Source organism: Carya illinoinensis, chromosome 10 (genome assembly GCF_018687715.1).
Source record: "Carya illinoinensis cultivar Pawnee chromosome 10, C.illinoinensisPawnee_v1, whole genome shotgun sequence".
Classification (NCBI taxonomy): Eukaryota; Viridiplantae; Streptophyta; class Magnoliopsida; order Fagales; family Juglandaceae; genus Carya; species Carya illinoinensis.
The window spans coordinates 38,286,295-38,305,089 of record NC_056761.1 but is presented as its reverse complement, the minus strand read 5'-3'; the positions used below and the strand labels follow the sequence as shown (position 1 = coordinate 38,305,089).

General features: G+C 35.3%; 1 protein-coding gene and 1 pseudogene across 1 annotated transcript; both read right to left on the bottom strand.

Moving 5' to 3' along the window:
* Nucleotides 1-314: 314 nt before the first annotated feature.
* On the bottom strand, nucleotides 315-2,263 carry LOC122279639 (CASP-like protein 4B1). Its single transcript, XM_043090390.1, has 3 exons — nucleotides 1,875-2,263; nucleotides 1,620-1,755; nucleotides 315-776 (listed from the first exon to the last, which is right to left on the bottom strand). Exons 1-3 carry the CDS (start codon nucleotides 2,153-2,155, stop codon nucleotides 585-587), a joined length of 609 nt encoding a protein of 202 aa, XP_042946324.1. The 5' UTR covers nucleotides 2,156-2,263; the 3' UTR covers nucleotides 315-584.
* A 7,865-nt stretch (nucleotides 2,264-10,128) lies between these two features.
* LOC122278278 lies at nucleotides 10,129-11,303 on the bottom strand (annotated as a pseudogene).
* Between the last annotated feature and the right edge of the window lie 7,492 nt (nucleotides 11,304-18,795).

Below are 18,795 nucleotides of genomic sequence, written 5' to 3'. Positions count from 1 at the left end.
TATCGATACATGTACAATCTTTGTTTACAACCCTGTTTCAAATAGAGGCAGTTATTTAAGATTTGAAATCCAAACCAGACGAGAGAATCAAAATTTGATGAAGTAGCACTATCATATTGGCTGGTTGCAAAATAGATGTCTACATTATTCTTCCTAAGAACTTAGAACTGAATTTTTCCGTTACAGTTACCATGGTTTCATTCTCCCTTTGAAGCATATTACCTTCAAGATTTAGCATGCAGGTTGGGATTTTGGTAAACTTCAAATTTTTAATTTTATCATGAACATGGTTCCCCGAGGGAAACACTACCAAGAAAAAAAAAACACTCTTATTTGAATATAAAGCATGACCAAATGTAATTCATATACAGAGTTTAAATACATCTCACGTATGAACATCTACAACTAATGGCTTATGCAACTCAGAACCAATTCAAACATCCAACAACCAGTGAAGGCCTGTGAATGCCCAATCCCTTTCAAGACATAAATTTACACACAGCATAGTGATCAGCAAACAACAAATTGAACCATACGGCATAAAGAATGATTAGTGGACAAAAAGAAAAAGAAAAGCCTCCACCTCAAATATAAGATTGAGTTGATAGTTTGTATCCTGAAATCATTGCAGACAAGGCCAGGGCGAAGAAGGCAAAGAAAGACATGCTGATGGCTGCCGCTGAAGAGTCTGTAAAAATGTTGTCTGCTCCCTCTCTCATATTATTTGTCAAGGGAACTGCCGCAGATGCTGATGATATCAAAAGATATGCCATAATCTGCAAGGAACAGTTTATCAATCTCAACTTTCAATTATAATTAGTGATATGAAAATCATAGTTGAACATTAAACCTGCACACCCTTTAATCTTATGGATAAAGGAATCAAAACGTTATTATTCTTTGGTTGGAATCTTTTGAATTGACAACGCCACTTGCTAATTAGACACTGAGCTTATTGAATCACTTGCTACACAACTTTCCCAAAGCAAGAAAGACAAATTTAGAGGATAAAAAATAAACCAGTAAAACATAGCGGGCAAGGCAAGTTCTGCAGGCCAATTTAATTCTAGAAAGAGACCTGAAGTGCCAAGGACATGTCTCTTTCTATTCTTTTGATTATCCAATCCAAAAGTCATGGTCGAAAGTTTGTACTCGATTTGTTTCCCAAGGAAAAAAAAAAAAAAAGAAATTTCCTCTGTTCGTAGCTTGAAGCCAGCTGTGAACATGACTGTAAAGGTTGGCAACATGTCATATATATCTTTAAACGCAAGAATGGAATGGGAAGAACATAGGCAATCATAGAAAGAGCAACACAGTTATTTAATAAAAAATGGTTACTAAAAATTCTTTCTTGATTAATAAGTAAAAAAACATCAAGGAGGAATCTTGGAAAACAAAATGGACCCAAATGCATTCGGATTTGTATTGTTAGATTATCGGCTGAGGTTTATTTTTATTACTCTATAGAGATTACATGAACCAAAAACATACCATCATTAAAATAGTAGTTTCTTCGGTAAAGGTTTTGGTTTTAGACGATATCCCGACCGTACCAAATCCATGACAATCTCAAACGAAAGAATAAACCAAAAAATAAATAAAAGAGAACCCTGAGCAACCTGATCTCCAAAGAAGTCGAGCAAGGCAGAGTGACGGTCTTGAAACAAACGCTTTCTGGTCCAGAGTTCATGAACTTGTCTCAGAGCTTGGCCGCCGGCGTACAGGGTCGACAGAATTGATATTGCCAGCATGTACCTGTTCCAATTCAACACATTCCCCCAAAAGAAAAAAAAAATTAAAAATCTCAATACGAAATCAAAGTTCCAGTTGACAATCATCTCAAACATATATTCGTTTCAATTCAATTTCTCCACCTGTATTCTTCGTATTTGTCGAATTGTTTCCAATCGCCGTGCTTGTTGCTGGCCATGATGATAAAAGCGAGCAAAGAAAACAACAGAGCCAGTCCTCTCAAACCCAACGACCCTCTCTTTATGAAATCCTCCCTCTTCCATCGCCGTAATATATCCGACACCCCGAACCCCGTGGCCGTGTGCTGGTTCTCAACGTCAGGCACGGCCAAAGGAGGGGCAGTGGGACCTGTCGGCGGCGACCCCACGTGTTGTTTGGCCGTGTGGTCTTCCACTTCCGACATGTTTTGTCAAACTCGATGCCTCCGAATTCAGAGAAAAGTGTGAAAAGAAACAACGTAGAAGCTAATTCAAGCTTTAGGAAAGTATATAATTCTTAGGAAATTATTTGCTGAAAAGATTATAATATCAAATGACAATTCACAGCTTCTTATCTTTTTATCCATTTGAAAAAAATTATATTTTATTTAAATTAATTTATTTTTTAATTATTTTGTTATATAATTCCATAAAATATTATTATTATACCTAAAAAGACATATATGGTGAAAATTTGTAACGAACTTCGGTTAATACGGTCTAATCAAAGTGAGACAACCTGTGCTGGCCAATAGTTTGGAGACATTTGGAATTGGAGAGTGGGACCTACGGATCAGCTTGCAATTCATCGAACAACCAACGCGGTTGGCAACTTGGCACTTCCTATGGGAGAGTTGACCCATTCATTTTTTTTTTAAGGTTTTTTTTTTTTTTTTTTAACAAAAAGTTTGTTAAAATCCGGTTTGAATATGAGGAGTGTATTTTATTTTATTTTATTATTATAATTTTTTAAATTTTTATATATATTAAAAAAATAATATTATAATAATATTTTATTTAACTTTTAACTTTCAATTTAAATTAGAGCAATGCTACATACAGTCGTAGAATTGCAAACGCCGCACAATCGCTTTAAAAAAGAGTGGGGTTTATGATTAAAAAGTTAGTTTTTTTTTTCATGTAGATCTCATATTAATTCATTTTTTTTTCAAACCGACTGCACACCACTTGTATAATTACGACTGCAAATATCATTTCTTTTTAAATTATCTCATATCATCTTACTATCTAAATTGTACCTGATTAAAATCTACTCAAATTTTTATTCTAATCTAAAAGAATTGATTGGAAAAAAACTATACGTCGAATTAACATATTTAGTGTTGTCTATGTTGTAAAAATCCTTTTATATTTATTGTTTTCTCTTTCAAATCTTGAATTTGTGCTTGAATTTAGAGGAATTTTGTATGTGGCTCCATTAACATTGTCAAGGAAATGCTTCCTATATTCTATTTACGACATTACTAATGTATAATATGTTTATTTCTCTCGTACTCTAAATATTAGAATTCGGTCAAAAATTTTAAGATTTTAGTTATAAATAAAACAGTATAGAGAGCGTCTACTCATCGAATGAATGTCACATTAAGAAAAATCAAATAGGCTATCATATATGGAAATAGATAGAGCGGCATTATAGCTATTGAAAGAATGTTACGAGAAAATGTTTCGACAAGTGTATTTTTTTTTTTTTCATTTATAGTTTTAATCATCATAAACATCTTTCAAAAAGATTAAAAAAAATCATAGTTTCATTAAAAAAATACTCCTTTAATCATCAAATAAAAAAAAAAAAAAGGTATCGGGACCCATAGATATAGCATTTTTCAAATAGATATTCCGTCTAAGGAACATACAACATGCCATTGCCAGCGCTTGATTGGTCACTCTTCTTTCATGGATCGATGTGACATAATCTAAACTTTCATGGATTGATTCCTTCACACCCTCTCACATTTTTTTGTCGCTATCCAATTATGAAATTATTTTTGTCTGTTTAGAAGTCTTTTAATCTATATCATTAATTTTATCATTAGTGGTATTAATATAATTAATTTTTATTTATTTATTTACGTGCAGCCATTTGATGTTACATCAAAAACTAATTAAAAATAATATTTAAAAAGATTAAAAATATCATTTTTAATAATATCATAAAGTTTTGCTACAAATCAGTCACTATTCACATCACACACTGTACACTTATAGCTTTTTATAGGATGTAAGAGTGTTTTTTATAAAATGTATGGATGTTTTTCATAAGATGTAGGGTCTGGATGATAAACAATTGCTTATGAGAAGAATTATTCAATATCATACATACCGTACATCCCCATGGATACTATATAAATAGTTAAAAGTTCAAAAATTCAAACAAATCTAACATGAGCTATCTTTTTTTTTTAGAAGAACACTTCGATATCATTCATAGAAGTAATAGTCAAATACAGAATAATACCAATCTTATGACAATAACAACAAAATAAACACCAGTTAGCAATGAAGAACCCCTACATCCACTTCAGTCTGGTATATATAAAATCTGGAGGGTCATTCCACCATTGCAGGGTGTCATTCACGAACTTGGCATGGCGTGCTAGAGAATGTGCAACCAGATTGCCATGATGTCCAACATGCAAAACCTTATAGGATGGAAAAGTAGACAGTAGCTTCAGTATCTCACAAATTAAAATGCTACACGTATGCATAGCCGCCCTCCCTGGCCATAAAGCCTCGACCACAGCAAGGGAATCCCCTTCCAACATTAAGTGAGAGATACCCAAGTGAGAAATCATTTTTAACCCTTGTAAAGCAACAAGTGCCTCTATATCCTCTACCTCATGAATACCCAACTCCTTCAAAGACAATGCCATAACCATACCACCCTTATCATCCCGCAAGATAGCGCCTACCCCATTGATGTTCAGGGAGCTACAAATAGCCCCATCGACATTTAGCTTGAAAGATCCACTAGGAGGAGAAATCCAACACAAAGAGGAGATATTAGGATGAAACTTGACCTGCTTACGAATGAATTGGTAGTTGTCGACATAATCAAAACAATTCCCACCCACAACGCACGCATCTTGGTTTGTCTCTTGAAATAACTTCAGATTTCTATATTTCCACACACCGCAAGCAATCAACGCAAAACGGGTTAAGAGAATAGGATCATTACACCCCATAACAGCTTAAACAACATTAACAAACCCATATAGCCATGTAACAATCGTAAATCCCTGGAAAAATAGATTTTTCACACTCTAATAAATTAAGGACACTTACATAGAATGTGGAAAACATCCTCACAAGTATCATAGCAAAAATCACAAGTGGAAGAAGGCAGAACAGAACATGTCGTTTGAATAAAAGTTGTTTTGTAGGTAAACTATCCTTACAAGCCCCCCAAATAAATTTTTTTATCTTAGGTGGTAGCTGTAAGTTCCACAAAACCCGCCAAAAGGAAGGGAAATCCAAAGCTGGACTACTTGAACCACACTCTAAAGCAGTTTTCAGATTAAAGGCAGTATAATAGGCTGACTTTACAGTAAAAACTCCATTTTTAGTGTCACTCCACACTAATTTATCATCACTCCAATGAAGGAATAATGGAGTTTTGAGGATAAAAGTAACCTCAAAAGGAAGAAATACCTGTTGCACCAAGTCAATGTTCCACCCAGTAGGAGATGAACCATCTAACAAATTAGCTACACAAGCATCCTCGGCAAGTGTATTGCAGCAAGAAATAACCTTCCTTGGACTGGGATTGGCAAGCCAATGATCTGTCCGAAGCTGGATTTTGTCGCCCTTACCAATACGCCATAAACTACCAGCTTTGATCACAGCCTTAGCTTCATATACGCTACGCCATACATATGAAGGTTTAGATCCAAGCACCGAGCTTAAAAAATCAGAGTTTGGAAAATACTTTGCTTTAAACACAGAGGCAAAAAGAGACACATGTGATTGAAGTAAACGTCACCCTTGTTTAGCCAATAATGCTAAGTTAAAAGCTTCTAAGTCCCGAAATCTCAAACCTCCATTGAATTTTGACTGACACATATTACCCCATTTCAGCCAGTGCAGCCTTCGCTCTTGGTCCCTTTGACCCCACAAAAACCGTGCAAACATTCCTTCTAGTTCCTTGCAGAAACCCTTTGGGAACTTGAAACAACTCATAGTGTATGTCGGTATGGCCTGAACAACAGCTTTAATCAACACCTCTCGCCCCGCTTGTGACAACAACTTCTCTTTCCACCCTTGCAACTTTGCCCAAACTCTATCCTTAATTGCTTTAAAAGACTGAAAACGTGATCTGCCTACAAAAGAAGGGAGGCCAAGATATTTAGCATGGTGCTGAGTATCCTTAACACCCCACACTTCCTTTATAGTAGATTGAATAGTTGGCTCCATATTACGGTTGAAGAGAAGTTCTGTTTTCCTCAAATTTAGCTGCTAACCCGATGCCATACCATAACGACAGACCAGATTTTTGATATATTCATTTTAAGACAGAGGCTCGACAAAAAATAATACTATCATTAGCAAACAAGAGATTACTAACGCGGGGAGTATTATGGCACACACTAACCCCCCTCAAATGATTTTGCGCATCAGCTTGCTTCAATAACAAAGATAAAGCCTCCACACAAAGAACAAATAAGTAGGGAGAAAGAGGACACCCTTGACGTAGGCCATGGGATGGCGTGATAGGCTGGGTGGTGAGACCATTCACAAGCACCTTATAAGAAACAAAAGTAATACACATCATAATTAAGTGAATGAAGCTAGAATGAAAGCCCATACGCTGCACTAATTTTTCTAGAAAAATCCATTCAACCCGGTCATAGGCTTTGCTCATATCCAATTTAATAGACATCCAACCCTTTTTCCCCCGCTTCCTCCTCCGAATAGCATCCACAGTTTCAAAAGCCACAAGAACATTGTCGATAATCAGCCATCTAGCCACAAAAGCTGATTGGTTTTTAGAGATAACACCCGGTAAAACTGATTTCAGTCTATTAGGTAAAACTTTGGGAATGACTTTATAAACCATACTACATAGACTAATAGGTTGATAGTCTTTTAAAAACTCAGGATATTTGGTTTTCGAAATCAGAACAATATGGGTTAGATTTAAATCAGCGAGCATGACACCTGAATTCAACAATTGTAACACTGAACTAACAACAGTATTGCCAACCAGATGCCAATACTTCTGAAAAAATAACGGAGGCATACCATCGGGGCCTGGAGCTTTCAATGGTTGCATCTGAAATAAGGCTGTTTTAATCTCAGCATCGGTGAACACACGCAGCAATTCTCTGTTCATAGACTCAGATATACAAGAATGGATAGGTTGTAGGACTGCATCAAAATCAAGTGGGTGATTTGTAGAAAACAAAATGGAAAGGTAATCATATATTAATTGAAGCATTGCTGACCCTTCATGCATAACTCCCTCATCATTCTTTAGCCTGGAAATAAAGTTACGTCGTCGCCGTTGTGAAGCCTTAAAATGGAAAAACTTTGTGTTTTGATCCCCATCGGCCAACCATTGCACGCGGGACCGTTGTTGCCACATCAATTCCTCCTTCTCCATTAAATAATTAAGATCATGCTTGACCCTTCTTATTTTGTGCAAAGGATAAGAGGGGAAGGAGATGCTCTGTAACTATTCCAGTTCCTTTCTTTTCTTACCCAATTCATGTCAAACATTGCTAAAACATGTCTTACTCCAATTCGACAAATGACGACCACACTGTTTGATTTTATCCACCAATGAAGAGTTAGAAGATAAAAACCAAGCCCTAGCAATCGATTCTTCACAGCCCCGTTCCCCCACCCACATAGATTCAAACTTAAACAAGCAAGCTGTCCGGGGTGCAGGTTGCACTGAGACCTCCGTAGTTAAAACCAAACAGGTATGATCAGAAACAGGGGTAAGAAGATTGGAAACTCGACAATTAGGAAATAAATCCAGCTAATCCATGTTGCTAATAAATCGATCTAGCCGTTCATGGACAAGAGCAGGGCCATCCTGAAAATTACTCCAAGTATACAAAGGGCCTACAGCAGGTAGACTACGTAATTGACAATAATCCAATGCATCTCGAAATCCCCTCATCTGACTAGCCGGCCTCACCCAACCACCCAACTTTTCAGAGATATCCAAAATCTCGTTAAAATCCCCAAAACATAACCACGGCCCATAAATTTGATCCTTCAATAAACGTAACAAGTTCCAGGTATGATGTCTAAGAGGTATCACCGGATGACCATAAATTGCAGACAAACGCCAATAAATGCCAGAAATGGAATCCGAAACAAGCACATCAAAATGAAATTGAGAGTAAGAACGTAAAACAAGATTTACCTCGTGACGCCAGAAAAGGCACACGCCACCACTCTGTCCAGTACTGCCTACTAACAAGAAGCTCGAAAAACCCATTTGAACCTTTAGGACCTCCATCCGAGCGGTGCTAGATCTGGTTTCCATAACAAACACCACATCAAGAGCATCCCTTCGAACAAGATCTCGAAGGGTTCAAACTCCCCGATGCTTCCCAAGCCCTCGGGAGTTCCAGCTCATGATTTTCATGCGCTCCAGCGGGGTTAATCTCAGTCTCCGCCGATATGACCGGAACTTCCACCAAAGAATCATCATACCAAATTTTTGCTTCTTCAATGGAACAAACCTACTCGAGTCTCCAACAAATTTCTCATGCAGCAGACTCTTAGATGGAGTCAGCGGAGGGCGAGGAAGTCGAGCACGACGGGCACGACCCACGTTGGAGAATGGCTGGTTTTCCTTACGGGAAGAGAAAATGGCACTGATCGATTGGGGCTTCTCTAAAGAAGCCGAACCCAATTGAGCGGAAAAAGGACTGGGCCCAAAGCCCATACCGGGCCCATCAGACCTCCCAGCAGAGAGGGAAGAATACACTTTAGTAGCAGTTTTGCGAGAGAAAGTATTGTTGACAACCGCCAACAGTTGTGATGGAGAAACTAAAACAGCCCCCTTAGTAGTCACAGGCTCATCGAACTGATCAACAGCAACAGATGAAGAATGGCCTAGGCCATCCTCAGAAGACAACTTTGGACGAAGCCTCGCTTTCACAATAGCACGCCCCACCCACAGCCAGGGTCCATAGGGAAACTTGGAGGCACCATTAGCCTCCTTTGCAGAGATCCATTGCAAACAGTCACGCTCACCATGTCCCAATATTCCACAAAAATAACAAAACTGAGGCAATCGTTCAAATTTAAACCGGACCCAAACATACTCGGCATCACACACAGCAACTCTTTTCCCATGAGGCAACGGTTTCCGAATATCCAAGGAAATACGCACACAAACATATTCCCCCCATCCAGGCCTTGATTCAATGAGATCAACATCAAGAACATCTCCCAAGGTTTCGGCAATTTTCCGAACTGCCCGTGCATGCATCCCATCTAGAGGTAAATCATAAATGCGCGTCCAAAAAGAAGCGAAGATCATAGGCACCTTAGTGATCTGCAAAGTTCCATCATAATTTGTACAGATAACCAGATTATTCCCAAAAGTCCAGGGGCATTAGACAGGATCCTCTCCTTCTCGCTGTACGTAGAGCAAGTGGCCAAAAATAAGTTATCCCCCATATCGTAAATCTTAAAACCCCCAGATGGATGCCATAAGTTATTCATCATCCGTTTGAAAGCTTCCTTATTGTAAAACTTAACAGTTAATAGTTTAAACAGGAAGCAGTTCGCAGTATCAAAGGCTTTATTTAACTCCCTAGTATCAGCTAAACGAATAGGAGATTCCTCAGTTTCAAATAATGAGAGAAATTGCCAAAGCTCCGTAAGATCATCCGTCATTGCAATAAATCGTAAATATGTGAACAGAAGCCAAGATAGAAAACAAATCCCACCAGCGTGACGCAATAAAGTGACTTGCACCAGAGGCAAGAATAGACTCTCGTCAACTCGAGAGAGAGACAAATTTCACCAACCAAACAAAGTATCAAAACGGTTACTTGTGGTTACCTTGAATCGCCGGAGCGTTTTCTTTTTTAGAGAGTTAGGAACTTGATTTGACATGAGCTATCTTTAAATATGAAAATATGAACACCAGTTAAGAAAATGTTAGAAACAATCACAATCACACCATGATTCTATTAAGAAAACTGTATCAGTAATTCATGAAGTTTGAGAAATATTCCGGGCCATTGATGGAGGCCACCTAAAGAGATCAGTAAAAAGGAGATAAAACATATATGGGTCACAGATATCTGCAAAATATTAGGTATTGTTCTTATTCTTAACAAGCTTTAATTTTTTATAATAGTACTTGAGACGTTGATATAGTTTGTATCCTGAAATCATTGCTGACAACGCCAATGATAAAAATGCAACAAAATTATTAGGTATTGTTCTTATTCTTAACAAGCTTTAATTTTTTATAATAGTACTTGAGACGTTGATAGTTTGTATCCTGAAATCATTGCTGACAACGCCAATGATAAAAATGAAAGGAAAGCCATGCTGATGGCTGCTGCTGCCGCCTCTGTAAATGCACTTCCCGAATAATCTGCAATATATGTCTCATCATCTAAATATTGGAACAAGCGATTAGTCTGTGGTATTGCTGCAGATGCTACTGATATCAAAAGGTATGCCATAATCTGCATATATATATAATATAGAAAAGCTTATCAGTCTCAACATTGAGTTAATTCATATTGTTGTAATTCTTAACTTCAGACATTGTCTCTTGAAAGGAGATATCATCATTAACCAAATCAAAAAATTCAGCCACATGCATGTCATGCATAATTAGGTGTACGTCTTGATCCTTTCAACACATGCATGAACAATTGATGAAGTAAATATTAAACAGTACGTAGAGAAAAAGATCGAAATTAAGACTAACCTGATCTCCAAAGAAGTTGAGAAAGGCAGAGGTACGCTGTTGTAACAAATGTTTTCTGGTCCGAAGTTCATGAACTTGTCGAAAAGTTTGGCCGCCTGCGTACAAGGTGGACAGAATTGCTACTGCTAAAACGTACCTATATATGTATATATAATCCACTCAATCAACTCACATTTATTTCCTAGAAATAAAATTTATATATTTCATTAAAAATAAAATAAAATTATGATATATGTTGAATGATCATCATAAGTAGTACTACTTTACCTTTATTCTGGCCATTTGTCAAACTGTTTCCAATCTCCGCGTGGTTGTCACTGGCCATGACGATAAACGCTAGCAAAGAAAATAGAAAAGCCATTCCACTCGTAGCCAAAGATCCTTTCTTTAGTAAATCCTCTCTTTTCCATCGCCGTACGATCTTATCCAACACGTCCAATTTCGTGACCTTGTTCTGATTCTCCACGTCAACAACATCCGGAGTGTCGACGGGATTGGCTATGAACACAGTCCGCGAATTCCCTATGTCTGATTCAGAGGCAGGGTCCTGATGATCATGGCTGGGCTGAGTCATCGTCGGTGGCCCCACGCGCGTGTTGTTTCGTTATTTTGTCTCCACGATCAGAATCCGACACGTTATCTCAATCTGGATTCTGATCAATGTCTGTGTCTAGAATGAAGAATTTATAGAGGGTACCGCGCGCACAAACCATCATAGAACCCATTGGGTCACTCTTCTTAGGAGCATCTATATTTATTTATGCATATATATATATATATATATCTAAAATTACATCTTTTAAAGATCTAATTTATCATATAAATAAAACTTTTATATTGACTTGTATAAATTTGAGACAAAATAATAATAAAATATTATTATTTTTTTTTTTTTTGCTTTTTTTAATAGGGTTTGATCTTTAAATATGTAAAATATTTTTTAGAAAGTGAATGAGTAAAATATATAGCAAAATATGTAAAGGTAAAATATGTAGAAAGAGAGTGGGAGGAGAGAAAAGAATGAATAAAATATATTTTAGAGAGTAAATAATAGATCTTCAAACATGTAAAGATGATGTTCATAGGTATGTAAATATTTGAATATGCATAATTCAATATAGATGAATTTAAGTTCATATTATGCAAATATAACTTTGCATATGCATATACATAGATATACATAGATAAATGTAGATGCTCTAAGACGACAAGATGAAAACAGTATCTTTTTTTTTTCCCAAAAATAAAATATTAAAATGACAACTATGAGTGAGTTCCCTAAGCGAAAAGATGAGTTGATTGCAATGAAGTTGTTCGGCTTTACACGAAAGGATTGTGGCCTCTCCGTTAGGTACAAAGACGGATAAAGAAAATATTTATTTCTTGTGTGCATTGCGCGCGGCTGGCCTGCCTCACTCGAATTAGGACTTAACAGTATTTTTAACAGACAAAAGCAAATACGCCGTGGGCTTCTCGACCCTTCATGGGATGACATATATTCTCTTCGACCCCTCTTAACATTCTTGGGCAAGCGGAAACAAGCCCAACAAGCACTGATGAGGTTAAGGTTGGGAATGATCAACTGGAATGATCAACTTCTTATCAATTTGGGTAGATCCGAATGTGACTCGATTATTAATTGATGAAACAAGTCTAATCAATCGGTGAGTTCACGAGATGACTCTAGTGATCCATTAAGCTAAAAAAGTCACTCAAAACATTATGATTACAAAAATTCTAACTTCAAGTTATTTTTGTGTACTCTTTTAAGCATTCTATTTATATAATTGATTGTGTTTTAAAAAAAATTAATGTAATCAATTACATCAATAAAATGCATAGAAAATATATAAAAATAACTATATCTGGCATTATAGATTATTAAGTATCAAATCAACCCATGAACAAGTGATTTGGCACCTAATGTTTTGCTAAAATATAGCACTCATTTCAAAAAATTTCTTACATGGTCTTGCTTTGTTATCTAACGAAGGAGAGATCAAATGTTTGTAAATATTTTTCCTTTTTATTTCTTTTGTTGTTTTTAAGTGAAACAAACTAGTTGTGCTAGGTCGGGTCAAACCAAAACACCTATATACATGATAAACGGGTTTTGTTGAGTTCAATTTAGGGTAGTTGACCCGTTTAATTATTTACATTGGGTTGTATCAACTAAAAAAATGACCTGAAACAAATCCAATAGACTCAATTGACATCCCTATGAAAAATGTAACAATGAACACATAAACAGAGGGAAAATGAACACATAAATGTAACAATGAACATGTAACTATTCCACCATTGAAAGACCACATAAATAGAGGGAGAATGAAAGAAATGATGGAATTACTAATAGCTATAATTTACATTTATTGATATTGTTAATATCGTGTTTTGCATGCCTTTGGATCGAGCTCTTAGTAACTTGAGTTTTCAATTTTGAATCTATGGACACAAAAAAAAACATCGCAAGACAAGGGCTGTGGTGATGGTCAGGGAGTCTCCAATACCAAAATCAATGTCATCTTAGAGTAGAGTGTAAGTAAGTAGAGAGTTCAGAGAGAATTCATAATATCTGAGGATTGGCTTATATACCTAATTTTTGGAGTCAAACGCCCAGTCCTTATGTCAGAGGTACATATCACCTCTACTGTAACCTCAGTCAAATATCATAAATGCGGCGTGACTTTCTATCCCGTCTGCTTAGTGATAGGTGCGATACGTTAGATCTACCCTTCCTCCTTACTTATTGTCGAAAGATTAAGAGTCTCTTGCATGTACTGCCTACCCACCTATTTAGACCCTTTGGGGCTAGGTGTCGTAAGGGAAGAAATAGGGCAGTGTGTCCCTTCCTTTAGGGTCTCGGGGCTCTCTTGGAGCCAAGGGGCTACCTAGTTGGCTCAAGCTCCTCATATCTGAGTCTACATTTCTGGGCCTCAAGCTCGAGGAAAAAAAATTCCCTTAAATATATATTAAACACATAACCGATCTATGAACTAGTTATCGTATCTTATATAAAAAATTATTGTTGTTTTAGCTTCTTCTTCTTTTTTTATAAATATCATAGATAATTCTATAATAAATTAAATAGTGTATTACATAGTATACTTATATACATAATTATAACTCTTAATTCTCTGGTATATGCTTTTTCTGATGAATAATGATAGCCTTATACTCACAATCAGTTTACAACCTAGATAATGAAAAATAAAAAATAAAAATAAAAAAAAATGATATGAACAGTATGTTATAATTTTTTAAGATATTTTTTATGAGTAGTGCTACATATACTTATAGTTTTACTTATAATTCTCATTTTATTAGTTTATTTTTTAAATTTCAAAATTTTATGATTTTTAACATATCAATTATTGCAATATGGATAAGTAAGTTTTTTATAAATTTTTCTTAAGTACATTCAAGTTCGATTTGGATTGAAAATGTCTCTCAACTCATCTGATCTTATTATTACAACTTTCACAAAATTTTAAACAAAATATAATAAAAAATTTAAAATTTTTAAATCTCAAAATAATAATAATATTAAAAAATAATATTATAATAATATTTTATTTAATTTTCAATTTTTATCTCGCTTCAACTCATTGTACAAAATTAACTTTAATTATAGATAAATGATATTTGCAGTTGTAGTTGTGTAAGTGCCGTGTAATTTTTTAAAAAAAAAGTAAATTAATATGAGATTTATATAAAAAAATTAATCAATAATCTTATTTTTTTCAAAATAATTATGTATTATTTACATGTTATGCTTAACACTATTCTTAATTTTAAACTTGTTGCAAAACCAATTGAAGCCTATCATCGTCCTTTTCTGGTGTGGTTGATAGCTTGAATCCCGAAATCAATGCCGACAAGGACAATGCTAAGATTGCAGGGAAAGCCATGCTGACCAATTATAATACGCCTTCCGAATAACCTTCAAATACATATCATATATCCTAGCCAAAGACTGGTAAAATCGATTGATGTGATGGGTACTGCTGAAGATGCTGCCGTTATGAAATGGTGTATCTTAACGAAAAGAGCTTTCCTTCTTCTAATCATCTTCGATTTGATGTCCTTATAATGTCTTGATAGTGAGTTTCGATATTTTATTTATTTAATAATTAAAAAAATATTTTAATAATGCTATAAATATTTTTAAAAATATAAAAAAAAAAAAAATCAAAATGGCCTTGTCGGGACAAATTGGTAGAATTTGTTGGTGACTGTACAAACATCCATACCATAATGTGCATGGAAACTCATGAGTGGTTTGTTACATAAATTATTTTTTTATTTTATTTTATTATTATAATTTTTTAAAACTTACTAGATCAAATATAATAAAAAATTTAATTTTTTTAAATTTTAAAATAAAAAATATTAAAAAATTAAATTCTAATAATATTTTATTTAAATATTAACTTTTATCTCATCTGATCTGATACGTGTAACTAAACGAGATCTTAATCCATTTGATCAACATTAAGTTATTATAACAAGAAGTGTTGCATTTACAAAAATAAATTTAATGAATCAGATAAAATCACATCAATTTATAAAATTATTTTTGTATAATTTATTTGTAGCCATGTATTTTCTTATTACAATTATTCACACGACATCAATTTAGGAATTACTTTCATGCATGGTTCTCTTTGATAAAAACTAGAAATCCAAAACTCCTAATTAACAAGACCATTGCACGTACTTCTGCAATCCTAACCAAATTCAGGGAATCAGGGTCTCTTGTGTATATCATTGCCTTCCAGCCTAGCTAGGCGATGGCTGCTGCCTGGACGTTCCCTTGAAATTAAGGTCCAGAAAAGAGCTGTACTTATCCAACCCAATCTGTAGTCCAAACCACAACTACAGCCATCTCAACCACTCCTGCAAGAGGAGGAATTTTAGCTCTTAGCTGTACTCTATACTGCTGCTGCGTCTAACAACGACAGCTGCCCCACCCGGCCTCGTTATTCACATGCAGCCATTTATAGTTTCGGTGCTTCCAAAATGACAGTTTATTTAGATGCCGTGTACAAAATTAAATTCTCTTTCTTTCAAGATCGTCTCAATCTTATTTTTGCATGTTCTTTAAGAATCTTTGAGGATTATGTTCTTGAGAGTGGGCCCTTTCTGTCTTTTTCTTTTTTTCTCATCATTCTTTGTTAATCATAAAAGTTAAGAGGAATATAAGATATATACTAAGTTTTGCTTAGCGCAAAATTTATACATTTCGCAAAGCTTAAAAAGGGTATTCAAGTAATTTACCATTAAACATTTAAATGTAGTTTGAGATTCATCATCAATTTCATGCAGTAGATGAGCTTTTATGGAATTTAAATGCATATTTAAGACCATAAAGATATATTAGAACAATTTTTTTTTGGTCTTCCTAACTAATATATAGGTCATTCATGAATGATTTTCATGTTGTAGAAGAGGGTCGGTTTGGTTTCATTTCATAAATCATTGTAATCACATGCTTCCACATGCTTATTGAGCTTCATGATTATATATATGTTTTATTTGCATATGTTTGCATTATCAGCGGGTAGGAAAGTAGGGACCTCATCATTAATGGATCTATCCATATCCATTCCATGAAATGTACCAATTGGTTCACGTTGAACCTTCTCTTTTTTCTTTGAGATTTTTAGTTTTTATGCATATACATTAATTGAATAATAAAAAATAGTTTCATTCATGTGGAGTTTTTAGTTAGGAAAATGTTATATTCTACATTTTTATATCACCTATATCTTATTGTGTTGAGAGGACTAGAGCCGCAAATAAACAAGACTACTCAGCAAACCGCTCGAGATTGATTCCACCAAATTCGAGTTTGGCTTGATTCGTCTATTGAATGAATTGATCCGTGAATACAAAATTATGATTGATTATTAAATAACTTAATTTAATACAAAATTAAAGTTTAGCAACTCGTATGAGTTCTTATTAACTTGAATAACTTGATATTTATTATTTCTTATAGTAGTATCTCTATATTTATGAGAAGAATATATTGAATATTTAAAGAGATTAGAGGAAAACATATTCCTAATACCAAACATGTTACTTGAATAATGCTTGTTTAAACATGTTGTTCATTAATAAAAAGGATTAAGATAGATAAGGAGGTGGTAGGTTCCCAGTCAAATACCTCATTGCAATTAATACAATGCTAAAATAGAAAATAAAAATAAAAGATGGGTTGTATGACCAATTAATTGGTCTCCACCTATCTACATTATTCTTGAAAGATCGAAAGGGATTGTTTGAAGTGACGATTTGAAGATGATGGGTGGTAGGTTTGAATTGTATTTTTCTACTATGAAATGTTTGAAAGAGAGATCAACTTCCTCAATCTCAAAATATTTGGTTAAGGAAAGTGGCAACATAGTTACATAAGTAGCTTTGGATAGTGGTGGCCAGAATAGTTGACATGAAATTGTGTCGGCATGTGGAGGATAGGAGTCCACACCCCGCCCCTACATAGGCGCAGTTTGGGCCTCCATACCCTGGCATCGTCCTTGGTGGGTGGGTGCCCCCATTCGGAAATCAGGGGGGATTGGGCCCCATTACCTTCCGCCCCACCCCACTCCGCCCACTACCCCATTGCCCACCCACGACAAAAAATTAAAAACAATTGGGAAATGTCAAAAAAATTCAAAACAATTGAAAATCTACAACAAATCTACATCCATCTACAACAAAATCGAAAAATAATAATAAAATTCAAAAAAAAAAAAGAATAGATCTAAGTCAACCAGCAAAGAATCACAATCACAAATGGCTATGGGTCTCTTCGCAAACACATGGCCATGAGTGGTCATGGTTCCACGACCATTCGATTTCATACTTCAAGAAGGAAAATGAGGAGAAAATGAGAGAAAGTCCCAAAGGACTGGTCCCAATGAAAGGAGCCATTGCATCCCAAAACAACATCACATCCCTCCAAAAAAAGAGTGAAAAATTCCAAAGTAAAGTTTGTACCTTGTATTTGCACCTCCACCTCAGTGCATTTGCCACTACTCATCAAGATATCTCCATTGGCAACCTTTACGGGCATTGAATGTGACTATTGTACCTTTAAATTACACTTGGAAATCACTGTAGTATCTACAAATTTTTGGGTTCTACCAGTGTTGATTAGAATAACAACTCATTTCTTTAAAATTTTTCTAACCACTCTCATAGTTCTAGGGCTTGGTGAGCCCACCATAGCATGAAAAGAAATTGAAGCAACTTGTGGTTCTTCTTGCAATTCAGTCTCAACCAATTCAGACCGTTACTCTTCTTATGATCTTGAATCATTCTCAATACTACTAGGCCAATTCATACTTTCCAACAAATACAACTTAGGCTTAACACACCTATAGCCTTGATGTTATTTCTCATCACAGAAGTAGCATAAACCTTTATTTCTTCATTTTTGCATTTGTGATTCAATCATTTTCTACACTTGAATCTCTGATAAGGGTTGAGACTTAGGAATCCCCAAGATTGAGCCTGCACTTGCTTGAAGTTGCTACTTCCACCAGAATGTACAAAATCCAAATTGCCATTTCTCCACTATCTTCTAGTGCTCCAAACATATTAGTTTTGAATCTTGGCCAATCCAAATGCATCATTAAGATTGGTAGGGTTCATCATTCTCACTAGCAACCTTATCTCATCACGCAAGCCACTCAAGAAACAACTCAGTTTGTTTCTTTATGAAATTCCATGAATCCTATTAGAAAAAGGACTTCAAATTCTGCATTGTAATTAGTGACTGTTACCACTTGCTTAAGTTTTGTAAGGAACTTCATTCGATCATCATATGGAGTTAACCCAAATCGAGTATGTACTGCTTGAACAAATTCCTCCCAACTATGAAATACCCTAGTTTCATTGGCATCTTGAAACCACACCAATGCTTTATCATTCATATGAAAAGAAGTAAAAAATATCCTCTGACCAAGAGAAACTTGATGGTACAAAAAATATTAGTTGGTTCTGTAAATCCATGAAGATGGATTCTTGCCATTGAATCTTGGAAACTCAAGCTCTATTCCCTTAGTAAGGCCTCTGTCAAAATTCTCCCTTTGATTCTCACAATGGTTCACCTTACCC

Excerpts from the sequence above, each read along its gene's own strand:
- LOC122279639 (XM_043090390.1), bottom strand. The coding sequence starts at position 2,155 with ATGTCGGAAGTGGAAGACCACACGGCCAAACAACACGTGGGGTCGCCG. Across the intron at positions 1,756-1,874 it reads GACAAATACGAAGAATACAG|GTACATGCTGGCAATATCAA; the intron begins GTGGAGAAATTG and ends GAATTGGAACAG. Across the intron at positions 777-1,619 it reads TCGACTTCTTTGGAGATCAG|ATTATGGCATATCTTTTGAT; the intron begins GTTGCTCAGGGT and ends TGTTCCTTGCAG.